General features: G+C 40.0%; 1 protein-coding gene across 9 annotated transcripts in view; it reads right to left on the bottom strand.

Annotated features, from left to right (window-relative positions):
• hth (homothorax) overlaps positions 1-16734 on the bottom strand; it is a 375595-nt gene that overhangs the window by 320466 nt on the left and 38395 nt on the right. For all 9 annotated transcript variants that reach the window (XM_068762761.1, XM_068762765.1, XM_068762762.1 and 6 more), the window contains exon 4: positions 556-606. In XM_068762761.1, coding sequence (XP_068618862.1) covers positions 556-606 — 51 coding nt within the window. The remainder of the gene's footprint in view (positions 1-555; positions 607-16734) is intronic.

Genomic DNA, 16734 nt, shown 5'->3' with positions numbered 1-16734 from the left:
GTTCTCGAAGGTCCAAAGAAATATATAACAAGGGGTAAAGGAAATGAACTGTAATATTTACATACAACTGTTGACGAGATATTGAATGTAAGAAGGCATTGTAAATCACTGTTGTGATAACAAAGGTCCAGAATGTTTTGACGGGGTTCGTTAATTTATTGCGCATTATAAATTACGCTTCGAATGACCTTCTCGGAAGTATCCGGCGTGGGGTGGAGGGGCGGTGGGGCGCTGGGGCTGCGCGGGCGCACGCGGCGCGGGCCTGCCGAAATGTCGCTCCGCGATTCGTAATGCCTTACATTTTATTTGTTAAAAATCGGTTAAGTGCCCGTGTCGGATGGCGGCCGTGGGTGGCCGCCTCGTTCTCGTTGCCCGATCGTTTATGAGTGACAATCTATGGACATTTTTTAATCGCCGCGTCCCCGGTGCGTTACCTGCGGGCGCGATCGGGTCGTAAACAATCCGGAGATGTGAAGTATAAAATGTTAACTATTTTACGACGTCCCGAGGTCCGCTTTATTTATCCCCGGGGTCATAAAATCGTTGGATACTTACTAATGAGTCGACCTCGGGGTCCGCTATGTAGTAGGGTTTTTCTTGGCGTATCTGTGGACAGAGAGGAACACGATTAAATGACGTCACTGGTCGCACACGCGAACGTATGGAGATGCAATAAAAGGCACAGAGATAAGATTATCTTTTACAACTTGTCACTGTCGCATGAGTGTTGCTAATCGTCGGTCACGTTAGGCCGTACATGGGCATCGTCGTCGCCGATGTCTCCCAGTCATTTACGAACAATAAAAGCGGCGCGCGCGCCCCCGCTGCACTCATATGTTGCGCCGTGGGCGTGGAACGGCCGACCGACACCGACGCTTCTGCCATTCGAACGATCGATGCAAATTATTCATCTCTACTAAATAATAACTATATCTACATTAACACCAAATATAGGCATGAATATGTTTTGCCAATTATTTCTAAGACGATACTTCAAACACGTAATTATTATTTTAAACTTTAACAAGTATACACAGATATTATTTGTGTTTCAGAAACTAGAATTAAAATGAGCAATCCTAAAATGGCAATCCTTTATCTTCGTATTTACCAAATGGCCCGGAACGGTGAAGACGTTCCAAACCATTTTTTCTTTGTGATCACCGTCACAAGTATCTATTATTTGTTAAAAATTCTATTTACAGTAATTTTTTTAAGCATTTTTTTTAAAGTTTTTTTAAACTCGACATTTCAGAGATACGGAAGTGTATTGTAAAACCATACACATTTCCCATTAAAGATTTAATAATTTTATATAGCGAATACCTAGTATATATGGTTTATATATATACAGGATGATTTTTAATTCGTGTTTAACTCATTCTCAACTCATCATATAAATGTTCAAAAGTAAATGTTTTTTTTTTCATAAATAATAAATAATGTGATTATAATACAGTAAGTAAAAGCGTTTTTAAAATTCGAGTTACTACATATTAAAATTAATAATTGTTTGCCATCTATCTAATGAGTATTTATATTGTATGTTACTGGCCTGTCAAATTCCAATAAAAAAAATCAAAATTCTACAAGCGGACTGGAAAAAAGTACAAAAACTTTAATGGTTCTGGCAAATGATCTATACATTCATCCTTCTTAAAACTTTTAATTCCATAAACTAATCATCCTGTTTAAATATTATTAGTTAGGTACTTAATGATATTAATTGCTTTTATAGTACATGCCCTACAGGACTAGATAAATATCTAGTTTACGATTGTTCCTAGTGATAGATTTGTTTATATTTATTTAACAGCATAAGACGTATAATAAATTAAGTAAAAAAAAAGGAAAACATATCTTCCCTACACTTTATCTTTGACGCGTCCAGTTTTTTATAGTTTGAACCGTGTTTGACCGGAAATGCGATACCATCGCACACGTGGTACAGGGCGTTCGTGATCTTTCTAACGCTGTTACGGGAGTCGAATCCCAGACAGTGCTATTCAAAACCACATGTCCTTCAGACATGAGTTAAGACTAATTTAAATTCATGATTCTATTGTGGTATTTGTTTTTGCATAGATATGAATATTTATATAAATATAACTTTTTATTAAAGATATAAATCAAAATGCTGTCTTTTTAAACATACGGTAACAACAGAAATATATTTATCTTTTATTATTTATCATTCAAAACTTTAAAATTAATTATTATTGTTTTATTCGCACATGTATATGTAAAGAGAAAAATGACTTATCTAATTATATAGCAACTGTAATTAAATCCCCTTTATTAAAGCACATTTAAATTTAAAATGTAATACAGCGAATGTTCCAAACGCGTCCCGGTGTAACAACAAATTCGTTCAATATAATAAAATTTATGAGTTTACAACGTCCTTGATATATTTTTTTAGTTTAGTTCAACCCTATCTTGCGAAGGACGAGATAATTTACAATCCAATCATTTTTTCATTTCTATTTATATTTCTTTTACTCTCCGTTTTTCCGTGACAATCTCAGTCATACACTTCTCTATTTTTCTTCACAACATCTCACATTCCTCTGGTTTACTAATTTTCTTCTATACACGACCTTTCTTGCTTCTCCTTCACTTCTGAACTGTCACAGTAGGTTTTATATCACAGTACAATTTAATTTTTATCCTTGGTTATATACCTCTAATAACAATGTAAATTTTTTAGGTCCTGTCTATTACAGCCTGTACGACTTACTTTGCTAAATTTAGGAACTAAAGGCGCATTGATATATTAACTAATTTCACCGTTAGGTTATATTATAGCATATTAGTCTGCATAAGGTTTTTAAAATTAATGACAGACAGACGGGAGGTTGAGGCAAGCAAAGTCACAGACAAATACTTGTGTAGTGCCACGACTGCGCCGCTCACTTGCGAGTAATTGCTGTCGACAAGTGACATTAAAAACATTATGGCCGATACCGCGTTGGTTTATGAACAAACAAATGTCAAAGTCACATATTTGCTTGATAGAGGTTTTAGGGTGGACACCGACTGGAGCACTGCACTTGTACTTACACTCGCTGACACAGAATAAATACTCGAGAGAATATTTGAAGGCTTTTGGATCGTACGATCTATTTTTGGGAACGGATTATCACTACTGTACAAATGACATATCTAGATTCCGCGAGTTCCAGATGGCAGGGGACAGAGGGCGACTAATCTCTTTTAAATGACTTCTTCTTTAAATGTAGTGACTAAGTTCAAAAGGCCCTACGATGGGAGCTCGCCATAAGAGATACCAGGTCTGCCGAGAGAGCCACATTTCGACTTGGTCGATTACAATTGTCTGTCTTATGTCACTACTATTACTTTGTAAAGCGTCAGCGCTGGAATAAGAAGCGGTGGAAGAAACTAGCTACTCTTTTATTTAGTGTGACCTTGCGATAGCGTCTCCTGTGATATACCAGACATTATAGCATCTGAGAGAGCCAAACTTCGACTTGTTCAATCGCTAAGTCTAGTATCATAGACATCAAGGACGCTTTCCAGAGCCACCGGTGTCTTTGTATAGCCGATGTGCATCAGACACAAACAAAAAAGAAAGAGTCCGTCTCGACCCAGACGGAAGGAGTAGATAAAGCTCCGTTCGGTGGACCAACGGCTTTATAAGCAACCTGTCAAACGTTGCAGCGACCGCGCACGGGGCAGTTAATCAAATTAACACCTTATCACACGGCAATAGGATACAAATTTATTCACGTCGCGCGCCGTATAACAAATGCCTCGCATTAAAATGTATAGGATCGATTAAGATCTATCCGCCATTAATGCCGGCGAGAAGTTATTGTTTCTAAGCTAACAGAGCTATTCCGCTGCGGGTGTTTTGAAGCTTTGTCTATGTACTTGTATTTGCTTTTTTAGTAACCAGGCCTCGTGTAATTGCGCTTCGTTAGCGGCGGCTCCTTGACTCCTTTACCAATGTATTATATTAAATTCCAATTCCGATCAGATATCCTTCACTCATTAAAACACAGTTTGAATACCTACATGGTGATATAAAACTATAGTCAGTAATTTTTTTAAGTTTTTAAACCTATTCCCAATCACACTGTATAAGGAGGTCACTTTGAAATACGTTACATTCATTTGTTTTTCCTAGTGATGATCGCATTTTATTTTAATATAATCATTACGCCATTTCTTATTTCCGAAACCAATGATTTTCGATTAATCTAAACTATACATTAAATGATAGCAAATAAGCTATACTTTTAAAGCATTTGAAACTTTTACATCTATTTACTTTTATTCTGTACAAAAAGATTTGACAACATTCACCTGTTTATAATTTTTTTTTCACATACTAAGAAGATAATATAAAAATCTTATATATCCTCTGGTTCTCTGGCCTGTGTTAAATTTAATACGGGTACAATTTGAAAACGAATTAATTTCTTAAAGTTTTTTTTTCTTCTTGTAATTTAAACACTTAGTAACATTACTATATATTACGATTTGTGAACTAAATAAAAAAATTACGCTGACTCTCTTTGTCGAAATGACAGCGGAGTTAATAACTACCCGTGCATCGGTAAGTCGACGCGCTGTCAAATCAACGGTTTGTTCTTTTAACACAGCGCTAATTAACTCACGGTTACGTGGACAGTGAAATGGTTAAAGTACATAAACCAAATTACACGTATTCCGAGATCGATGAAGTACATAGCGCGGGGGGGCGTCCCCCGGGCGAGGAAGTTGCTCGTTTGGGCGGGCAGCGACCCATGAAGCCCCCACTTTTGGACAACACGAATTAAATGCTAATAAGCCCCGATCGGCCGATACCGTCTCCGCTGGCAGCCACCAATTTCGATGTAACTGCGACTTAGTCTCTCGGAGCGTTTCACGTCGTCTGTTATTATGTGCACTTTGGTGTTTTCGGAGCGAGCGGCCCAATCGACGAACTCGTCTACACATCGACCATTCGTTTATATTAAACCCCTCCGGCAGATACGTCATGACAGGTGATCATAAGTTTTAAAGAATATAAACCCATCTTTTATATTTTTATGACATAAACACTATTTACTAGAGAATTGATATTTCCTTAGTATGCAAGTAATTTCCTTGACAAATTATTTATTGTACAAGTAGCCTTATGCTGCAACGAGTAAAGTATACAGGAACATTGATTACAGATGTAATAGCTTTAAAGGGCGTTCCAGAAATAATAAACAACGCAGTGATAATAAAGTGAGACAAAGCATTTTCAAAAATAGAATTATTACATATTTAAATTGTTTATTATTCACTATCTGTATTTGCGAACTTTGTATTGCCAGAAGTAATTTCTCTGTAGCATTTACATAGAGTTTCAGAGTGATCACTTTGTATAAAATATTTGAAGCTATAAAAACACCTTCAAAGCTGTTACACCAATAACCAATTACCCTAAGGCTAGGTACATATCTACTATATAAGTAATTTTAAATTATTTTAATAACTAAGTCGATAACTTAACTATATTATATATATTTTTCACCCTCACACCTGCACGTCGTGTATCAGCGAGGTCATTTGTTAAGATGCAGTATCCAATGTCGCATAACGAGGCACTATTTTAATTGAGTAAACTCTATAGATTGAATAATGGATACGGAGGGAACGATCTGGTAACAGCTGGACGGACGTGTCCTGGCATCCTGAATACCTCGCTCGTTCGCTCTTTACACGACGTAGTTTTAAAATCCTATATACAGAAACAGTAGTCAAAGTGCAACTGTTCTATGCAACTTACGTTAGGCCCACATCCCACAGTGGGACAATTTGATTGTTAAAGAGAGATAATTGGAAACGAGACTGAACACGAAGTGAATCACTTTCTCTTTAATATAAAAAATATGAACGTTACATAAAGTCTAGGACATAGCACAATAAAGATTAGAAAGTACTGCTCTAGGTAAATAAAAATTATTGATAGGAAAGTGGAGTAAATGGTAGCTGGTAGTCGCTGGATGCAGGAAGTGCAAGACCAGTCAATGTGAAGGCCTACACCGTGCAGTAGGGATCTCATGTTGAAGAAGACGAACGTGAAAAGTCGAAGTGACATTCATTTCTGCTAAGAGCATTAAGACGTAACGTTAATGTTGTGGCAAAGCACTCCATATGCTTATATCAGACCTCTTTATATAAATTAAGTTCGGAAGCTCTCTCAGAAACCGCAGATCAGGGTTGCGTAGGAGAAAGCTATATGGAGCAGAGTGACTTAGGAATGAAGGCATACAAAATATGCAGAAGGTTTTCGTGTTCGATAATGCAATCTTAGGTTATTTGGTTTTCAATTAAGTTTAAATAACATTAGAAGTTGACTGTTTCAGAGCCGTACTGTCAATTCGAAACTGTCAAAATTTCACGTTAAGCCGAAGTAAAATCAATTGTTCGTCACTTAAAATACTATTGTTAACATAATTCGTCGCATCCACAATGCCGGCAACACTTGTATTCGTTAAAATCACAATAAGCGCGCTTTCTATGCGTTGCCGTTATTATATCCGACGTGAAAGGAGTCGTAAACGGCCGCCCGCGGATAACTTTTGACTCGTCCTAAAATCTTTGTGCGGAGAGCGATTGTCGAGCGATTGTCGTTCCAGGAGATTTACCTGCCTCCTTTATCGTGCATCCCTTTGTGCAGTTTTACGCGAAACTGCATTGTCGCAGTAATTGAATAAATGCGTTCGAGTGCGCCCCTTTGTGGTCCCGGGGCAGCGTGTGGTACCGCTCGACGCTACCTGCTCCTAAAAACTATCGAACCCGCTAAACTCATAATCAATCAACTCGCCCGCACTCCGATGCAAATTAAACTCTATTAGACGCAAATTAGAGCGCACTTCGGCGGGACGTTAACGAAATTGCTACCAAACGTTATACCCTGTAATTTGTTATAAAAAATCTATTTATGAGATAAAATAAAGCACCGAGACGCTACCTACGATGCTTCGATTGATCTCGGATGTGCTGGCGTCCGCGTATGCGACTCTGGCACTTGTCTCGAGGGAGGTAAGCTCCGAAATCGCGTGTAGACGCAGAGATTCCCGGGCGCGCAAAGGTTGTATTTTGTAATTTAGTTAGGTCGCCTCCTATTTAATAAAGTTTTTGTGGTGCGCGGGCGCAGGTGGACGCTTTTTGGATCGCTCGCGCCATCAAAAAAGTCGAAGCCGGCTCAACGGCTTCTGAGGTAGTCGCAGCTCGTGTAAGTTATTATTACGCAATCATAATAATGAATCGATGTAAACTGCACCGCGCGTCTGCGGGGACAACAGCTCTACAGCACCGGGTACTGTCGCACTGCCTTGACGAGCTGATTATGTAATCCATAATGTTGGGATTTGTTATGGCCAGGAAAGATTGGTAGCTTCCCAATACGGTCATTGTATTAAAGATTATATAGCAGTGATAGCCCGGGGGTAGAGGACTGAGACTTTTGATCGTAAGTCGCGGGTTCCATTCCCGCAATACAACTTTATATAATTCACACTTTGCGCATTAATTGTATAGTATTGCCGCTGCTCACAAACAAGTTTCCAGAGAATAAGTGACAGCGTCCTCTTTGTAACATACTACACTGCGATCGCCAATCAACCTGTCTAGTGAGGCGATTATGGTATATCTCCCCATAGGTATCTTTGAGGAAGGTATCTGTCTTGCAATAGGTGTCTATAGGCTGATACGTAAAAATTGTATAGAAGACAAACATACATGGAATCATTCTGCTTTTGAAGTAAAACAAAAGATTGGACATTGAAACAATTTTGTCGAATGGCACCAAAGAAAGGCGTTTCCCAGGTCCGACTCTCGCGAAGGCCGACTGTGTCTGAGATTCCCGTTCATCCGCGGTCTCATACATATAGATGATTCCGGCCGCGACACCCTCCGCTCAACGTGTCCATGACTTCCTATCTGCCATTTAGCGATTATTATATTTCCCTTCGATACATCGATGCTGTAATAATCGATATTAAAAATCGATTAATCATAACGGAGTACAAAAAAACAATAATATATCAAAATTGGAACGTTTATCCAAAAATTTCCGAGCAGCCATATTTTACACGCAGACGTTCAAAATCATTCGCATACGTCGACCCGAAAATCGCGCTGTGAGAAAGTTTCGAGGACATAAAAAAATCTAAACACCGCAGGCCCGCGAGCGAGGCGCGCGAGAGGGAGACGGGCTGCTGCAGGAATAGTTTTTCGTGCGTTTTTTGCTCGCAGTTCGGAAATTTTATTTTGAATAGTGCAGCCGATACGGGGCAGGTAGCCGCGCCCGCGTCGGTATTTGCTCGCCTCGTTTTTTCCCGCGCGAAGATGCCCGCCTGATTTATGGGAGCGACGATTTGTGAGCGACGCTGCCAGCTTTGTCACCGACGGACCTGATTTATTAATTGGACGGAGGCGTGACCCGCTCCGACACCAGCAATCTGCGGACCTCGGCCCCGTCGTTTGGGTATCTCTGATCCCTCAAAACTCACTGCCGCGGCGCTAGTTGATGCTCCTGTTTATTTACATAACAAGGAATAACACATTGCATGCATTCAGCGAAATTGATCAGAATGGATCGAGTTATCAAAAGTAATTGTCGGTACAATTTCCGTGATCGCGGCAGCGGGCAAAACAAATCAGAAGTTCTCATAGCGCTAGCTATAACCGCGTTAGTTACCCATTTAAGCGGTCCCCCGGGGGTCATTCCGGCGCAGGAGGTCAGTTTTTCGGCCATTAACGCGATCAGAGGGTTGTGCAGGAATTAGGCCTGGCCGTAAAGGTGTTGCATAATGACTCACTCGGCTCCCCCGCACCCCCTCGCCCCTCGCCCCGCACGGTCGCCGCCCGTTTAATTGCAACCCCATAAATAACTCGCGTCTTCCCAACTGGAAGAATCAAGATCCTTTCTAACAACATAACAAAAAAAACGAAAACTTTTTTCCTCTGAATAGCTCATGTCTCGCACTATTGTATAATTTTAGATATAAAAAATATAATAGATGTCTATTCATTTTAGTATAATCTGTATTTGTTTGGATTATGAAGAGGTTTTTTTTTTATAATTTTCGATTCGACGTCGGCACAAAGCGCTGCAACAATCGGACGCAGCCATGAATGCAAAACGATGGATTTGTATTTTTTTTTTATTACCGTATCGATCGAGCGATGATACGTCTTGGGTCGATTCACGGATTAATTCTTCGCTCCGCGACAGCTGTTTATTTATTATAACATGTATCCATAATCCGCTTTCAATGCACAGTTTCTTAAACTTCCATCCGACCGAAATAACGCAGCAAAAGCTCCATCACTAGGTTAAGAAACAACGAGGGAGGTGAAACATTAAAAAAATTCGTGTTTTAGCCGTTCCTCAAATCAACAGACGCTTATAGATAATATAAATACTATCACTAGGAGGATGTGATTGATAAGACGCGCATGAGATATTTAAGAACATTACTACTTAACGTTTGTCTGCCTCCCTCGTCTCTCAGATACTTCAGGGAATGACTAAATATTACGTGTATTTAAAACTTAATGACTTGATATATTTAAACAAAGAAATTGGTCGTCATCGTTACAATGCTAAGCAACAGACGGTCATTGCAAGACTTAAGACTTCCTCAAAGATATCAATGAGGAATATACCGGATATACCGTAACCGCCATGCTTGGCAATTTGGTATTATAGCTCGCAGTCGACGCTGCTGCCAATCCTTTGGAAACTTGTTCATGAGCAGTGACAATCTTTTATAATTAATGCACAAAGTGTGAATTACATAAGATTGTATCCCGGTAATCGAAGCGTTTGAAAGTCTCAATACTCTACCACTGGGCTATACTGCAACCTTTCATGTAATAATAAATTATTAATTATTTTTAAAAGTGGCGAAATATTTGATATTTTTATAGTACATGCATTAAACTTATTACGTTTTAGGGACATAGTACAATTATTTTAATTTTCTCCTCGTGTACTTATTTCTTTAGTCAATAGGGTATTTAGATTCAGGGGTAGAGATCACGGACAATTAGACGCAGCGCTGGACGTCCACTCATAATATGGATAGAGGCCTTCGACCGATTCTATTGGAAATCTTTGGGAAACGTCTATATACAGCAAAGGACGTCCTACGGTTCATGATGATACGTGTTCCCTTTAAAATTTGAATCGATTGAGCTCTTCTGGCGCACATTTCCAAAGATAATCATGATAAATAAAAAATATCGGATGCTAAGAGTTCGCTGCAGGCTCGCACCGATTACCGAAATGTTAGTGAGAGCATGTTGCCCCCGCGCGCCTCCTCACGCCCCCCTCGCTCCTGCGCAGGCAAACATGCGGCGAATTCGTATCGGAGCTTGTTTACGCAGCCCCGAGTGCGTCGGCGCATGCTCGCTTTGAAAATAAACAGGCGTCGAGTGCTTACAACAAAAACCGAAGCGGCGACGCCAGCGGCCGCCATGAATAAGCGAGCCCTTTGGCTTTTTTAATTCCCAAACGCCACCCCCGGGGGTCGGAAATTAAAGCGTAATGGTGCAATGTTTAATAACTTGTCTGCGGGTCGCGATGTGTTTTGGCTTTTGTTAATGCAATTTTTTAAAGTTAATTCTTTTTAGAGGGTCCAGCACCGATAAGGGATTCCCCTCCGCTTTGCGCGCGCTCGCAAACGGTCTCGTACATCGTCGCTGATTCGCTTTTCAAAATATTTTTAATCGAATTTACCTTTTTGTGTCTCTTAAAATAAATTGTTCTAATTCAATTGTAAGTTTGATTCTATGCACAACACACTTTTTACTCTAATAACCTTCCAAGTAACCCTGGAGGTGCTTCCGCCACTTCTCTCAGTTTTCATAACTGTTAGTTATAATATTTTTATAAGTTCAATAATACTAACTGAGGTGTTCGGTTATAATCGAATGTACTTCCATCAACGCGATTCGAGTCTATGTATTGCACCCAGTCTTTCCGTGCAGTGTCGTGAGTGACCTGAGAACTTTGCGATCTTCCAATCAAGTGTGTTTTTGAGATAACTGTAAGTTTAATAACTGTTTAGAGGTCTAGGATAACCGCCATCAGCGGTATTTCACCTCAAACATGATAAAGTTGCTAGTTATTATTCAGCTATAGGATGTCCACTGTTGGATATAGGCCTTGTCCAAATATTTATAATTAGACCTGTTGGAAGCGTCTACATCTAATATCTAATCTTTGTTGATTGCCAAACAACATAAAGTTTCATCAATCGATTTAGGGGCAAATCATGATTTGTTTCTCCAAGTGATCCCCTATCGACCCCTAATTATCGACACAGCGGCGAAGCAATCCGTCCTAGGGTAAGGGGTTAGAGCATTACCGGATATAATCTTGATTGATCTGCAACAAATAACGTCGGTCTCCCGCGCCGTGTCCAATTCGCCCGCGCGGCCTGCGGGGGTGAGTTGTATTTCTCACCAGTGCATTACAACGGAAGAATAACTCGAACGTTTACATGACGGGCAAATAAACAGACAGATAAAAATGTAAACGAAAAGAAATAAAGATAAAATGTAACATGTAATGAGGGAGGAATGAAAGGCCGCAGAGTAAAAGGGAAAGAGAGCAGAAATGTGGCATGAAAGAATAGATTGAAAGAATATGTAAAGAACGAAAGGAGAGAATGGAAATAATAAAAAATGGAAATTATGTGAAAAAATAAATTGCCCGTAAAGTCCACCAAATATAAGGGTACGAGAGGCCCCCAATAGTGGGGACCATAAAATAAAAAAAATAAACAGACAAATTATATACCATTTTTTGATGGAATGAGTCCAAAACTGTAAATGTACTCCCAATTAATATAATATATTCAAAACAACTCGTGCGGCATCAATTTTTAAATTAAACTAAATTAATCACAATCTAGTCTAGACGCAAGAGCGGGCCTCCCATTAGGTAGATAGAAGACATAGTTAAGGATGCGAGCAGCGTGAGACTGGACATCCTGGTGTCCTTTGGGTGACGCCTACACGTCGCAGTGGGCGTTTATCAGCTGATATGATGATATGTTCTAGAGTATTAAATAGAGTAAGACTAAGTTATTTCTGTAAGCAAAACAAGAATAAAAAAACATTAAATACCGGTCAAATTTTAATACGAATCTCGTCTTTTTGATGTAATAATTCCTAAGAGAACCGTCATGGATATTTTTGTTATTAATTCCTTTCAAATAATTATTAATTTCGTTAATAACTTTCAAATCCGTGTGACATCCCTCTGTTATTCTTATTCTACAATCGCAGTCGCCAAAATTACATTTAACTTGCAATCCTAATGTAAATAAAGTAATGAAACGAGAGTATTTAAAAATCGTGACGTAAGAGTTGTTCGCTGACGGTTTAGGCAGTTTAGATGACTTGGTACCTCAGTCGGGGACCTCCCCGGTACCTAACAAAACACACAGCGCCCTCGCGCCGTAGGTAAAAACACCCGCGTCAGCTGCTCGTGACTGGTCGCTCCCTCCCGGCGTGCCCTCTCCCTCCCCTATCCACCCCTAGACTCCGGGACGTCTCCGTGACGGGGCTAGCGGTGCCAGCTTCGCAAGACCCGCTATCCCAATATAAGTTGAGGCAGGGAAGTGTCAACAGCCGCTGGTCGGGTAGCTTTGCCCTCCTGTCAAATACATAGCGCTTTTTTGTACAGTCGAGCGGGCAGCGAGCGCGGGGCCCCGAACCAACTCCTAACAGATTATCGCGAATGCGTTTAACGAAGCCCGCCTCCCGTCGCCGCTCGCTGCCGGTGCGATGTCGGTCAAATCGAACTCAAATCATTTATTTAGATACCCTCTACCTCTGCCCCGCGACGATAATTAAAAGAAACAATTATGTTCAACTGACTGGCCATAGATTTTGTACATAAATTTCTTATCTTGTCACAGTCATAAAGAAACACCGATTACTTTAAAAATAAAATTGTTAATTATTTTTAAATTCTATTTATAACAGTTTTATACTTTACATCTCATGATTTTTTTGTAAAAATAAAAAAGTATTAATAAAATACAGAGAGTGACTTAATGTTAAATTGTAATGTTTTTGTTTATATATTTTTTGTTTTATTACACCCTGAACTGAATTTCAATTGATTTATATATTTGACAGCCAGGGATAGATATTTCAATTAACTCTGTTTTCTGTCCATTAGACCCTTTATTAAAGACTGACAAAAATTTCAAAATGTTTTGCCAAATTTTAAGTCATGTACACAATATAAAAAAGATGCTTGTCTGTGTGTTACGAATCCAATTATAGTATCAATCTTATCAGTGATTATACGACCTGGTAGCCGGGCGCTAAAAATAATGAACGAATGCGAAATTTATTGCTTTACACAAACAATCAACGGCCTCACGTGATAAACAATGATTGATTTTATTACAGAATCATCCGACAGATTGAAGGAGGCTCTAACTCGTCCATTAAATGATTCCCCAAATGATTATCAAGCTTTAAGTGCAACAAAAACGACTAACGACTAAGAAATAAAGCGGTGAAGCGACGAGACCCTAGTCAGTCGCATCGACTGGAATGTTCTGCCGGATTTGGTGGGATAAATAACATTGAGCCGAGTGTCCTAAGGATTTTAGATAGAGGTCTATGTCACAACTGAAATCATGATAATTATGATTTTCAAGGTGTTATAGTTGTAGAGAAGAAGCAGTAATAAACTCCACAACAATACAGCATTTTATAAAATTTAACACAGATTTACACATATACACTTTATCAGATATAGCCAGCCTAAACGAAATCAAATCAGGTGACATCACTGCCAAGAATTCTTGTCATTTGAATATTCGTTTATTGAATAATAGGCCTTTTCCGTCAATTTACTTTTAATATGCGTTTTGAGTTATGTAAATGGTAGGCCATTGATGCGGGAATTTAAGAAAATCATTCCGTTTATTACAAATGAATTAGAAACTTTTGCAGTCGAAACTTTAGTGCAGCCAGTTTTTCACGGTGAATGGTAAATACAATATGGACGTCGCCTAAATCTTTTGAATTAAATATGATTATTGTAAACCTATGTTAGACCGCTGTAAGAATATTTTTAAAATAATAATTTAAACAGACTTGGTAGAAAAAGTTTCAGATCTTATAAATCGTGTTGAAGTTTGAATCAATATTAATTATATTTTAAGAGGAAATATGTAAGAATGCGCTTCGTCTCTATTAAAAAAGTTGAGTTGTATCCGATATTAGCCAGGACTAATCCGCGAGGCAGACAGTAAAATGTTCAAGAAACTTGTTTGTATTTCAGAAACCTGCAAACTGCGTGGGATTCCAGATGTTTAATGCGTAAGCGCGGGGAAAAGTTTAACAAATTTCAATCGAAACTGAAATGTGACTAATGGCCCCCGCCATTAATAATAACAGAGCGCACGAGGTGAGCACAGGAGGACGTTTAAAAATGGCGGCCGATAGGAACACTCCTACACAAGTAAGTCTGCTATTTTGCGAAGATATGTTCTCAAGCATGCTCGGCATTTTTAATGTCACGCTTTCGAACAAGCTCGTTTTGAAGTTCTCTACACGAGAATGCCGTCGGTTTCAGTTTTCTTTCCTGTATGTCACCGAGCACCTGCTCCTCCTCGAGCATATCAGCCCGCTTTATTTATGTCATTATTAACCGGCAATAATTAATACTCATTTGACGTCCATTTTTGTCGCGAGATTTCTGACGCGGTCGCAAAAACGCCGAACGGAGCCGCCCGCGCTCCGAGAACATCGAACGCGCAACAATTAAACGCGCCAATTAAAATGCCTGCGCCCGCGTGCCGAATACGCGGTATAATTGACGTTATAAGTCTCGCGTACATTACTCTATTAGATGATCGATGTTTCACAAGTATACATTAGGAACCCGCAGTGGTGATGTGAAAATAGTTTGTGTCGGGAGTAAGTAGCGTCTGATATTAAAACTGATACACGTTCGTACTGCAATAATTGTCTATGGACCCTTTATGTACCGGTGACGTCCAGCCAATGGCGGCGAAGGGCGGCATCATTGGCGTATTCAAATTTCGAGCCCTCGGGTCGTTTGAATTTCGAACGCTACGCCGGCGGCGATTCGGCAATACCTCGGAATGGAGCCTAATTATTGTAGAGGTATTTGTGACCACCTATTACTACGCAGATCATGAGCATGTACCATTAATATAACTTTTCCGGTCGACGACCTCGGCGCCAATGTATTTACTTGCTCCTCCGATAAACCCCGAGAGAAAATAACGCGGCCGCAGATTACAGGGCACAGACCTTTCGGTTTGCCGGCGGACTTTTCGGTGATGATTTGCTAGCTCACACGTATGACACGTATCACGTAGGCGCACTTTATAACAAGTGCACGTATAAATGTTTTCCCATGGTAATACCAGTACGAATTGATAAAGTAACTCCATGAGGACCCGACGGTACAGAATGAATTTAAAATATTATCAAACAAAATACAAACTACTCGGCTTAAGCCGGAGAAGACTTTTAGAAATGAAGAGACAACGGAGCATAGAATAGCACTGAAGGAAGAATTGCATTTACTACTGCATATTTGTAAAAAATATATATGTACTGCAAGAGCAAGTACATATCTGTAAAAGCGATCATTATACACAAAATCGACTGAGGTTTGAGGACGCGATGCCGTTATAAGGCAGCTCAATTCGATTCTGGTTCGACTTACAAAAGTGCTCATAATAAACGATTCAAAGTGGAAAACAATATGAATAAATAAAAAAAAGATATTGAGCATCGGGTGAGTATTATTTTTGGCGCGATGATCTTCGATGTACATACATAAGGGACCCGGCGAGGCCTGGATGATGAAACGAACTCGCCGATGCGCCGCAAAAAAACCACGCTACGTGTGAGCGAGACGCAAAAAAACGCGAGTATATCGGTTCCGCTCTAGCGCGCGGCTAACGGAGTTGCGCCGGCGCAGCTGGGCCCGTCCGCCATTATTTATTTTATTTCCGAAGCCCCGAACTGGATCGCGGCGACAAAGAGCTTCAATTGCGCGTCCAAATCCCATCACAATCGGCGCTAAACGAAACGTGGACAGATGTAAGCCGCGCACAATAGGCCGGCGCCCGAGAATGAGCAGTCTTTGCCCTGGTGTAGAATTCTTTCTACACGACGTTATGCAGATATTTGTTATTCCGGGTAAAGTTCAGAGGTCGGGTTTGCAACGGACGGAAAAAGTTGAATCCCGTTCAGATTCGCCCCTAAATGGAAGACTAAGTCTTGTACATCCTTTGAACTTCCAGAGATTCTTTACGGCGTAGAGATGTGGACTTTAAGGAATGTAAACAGAAACTCATTGATTCCTGTCAATTTGTGCTACACGAAAATGCTGCGAATGTCGTGGACAAACACACGGTATAGTTAATGGCACAAAGTTCATGACGCCTGATCGATGGATCTGACGAAATTCCTAACACAATGATTTCTGAACACATGAGTGTAAAGTCATGCCCGCGATCATGAGAGCTCTGCCAATATTAGGTAGCTAAGAAGTCTGCAGTCATATCGATGGGATTGTACCATCCACTATTCGAGGGTCCCTGAGTGAATTCCGCGGACTGGTTTCTAAGTCAAGACCTCTACGGATAGACGGTCGCGCGCGCTCGCCCGAGACTACGTTTTTTCCCGGCGCTACTCGTTCCGTAATTA

Source organism: Battus philenor, unplaced genomic scaffold (genome assembly GCF_028537555.1).
Source record: "Battus philenor isolate CCGP_79_NKW_IND1 unplaced genomic scaffold, ilBatPhil1.0.hap1 SCAF_17, whole genome shotgun sequence".
Lineage (NCBI taxonomy): Eukaryota > Metazoa > Arthropoda > Insecta > Lepidoptera > Papilionidae > Battus > Battus philenor.
This window is presented reverse-complemented; position numbering and strand designations above follow the sequence as displayed.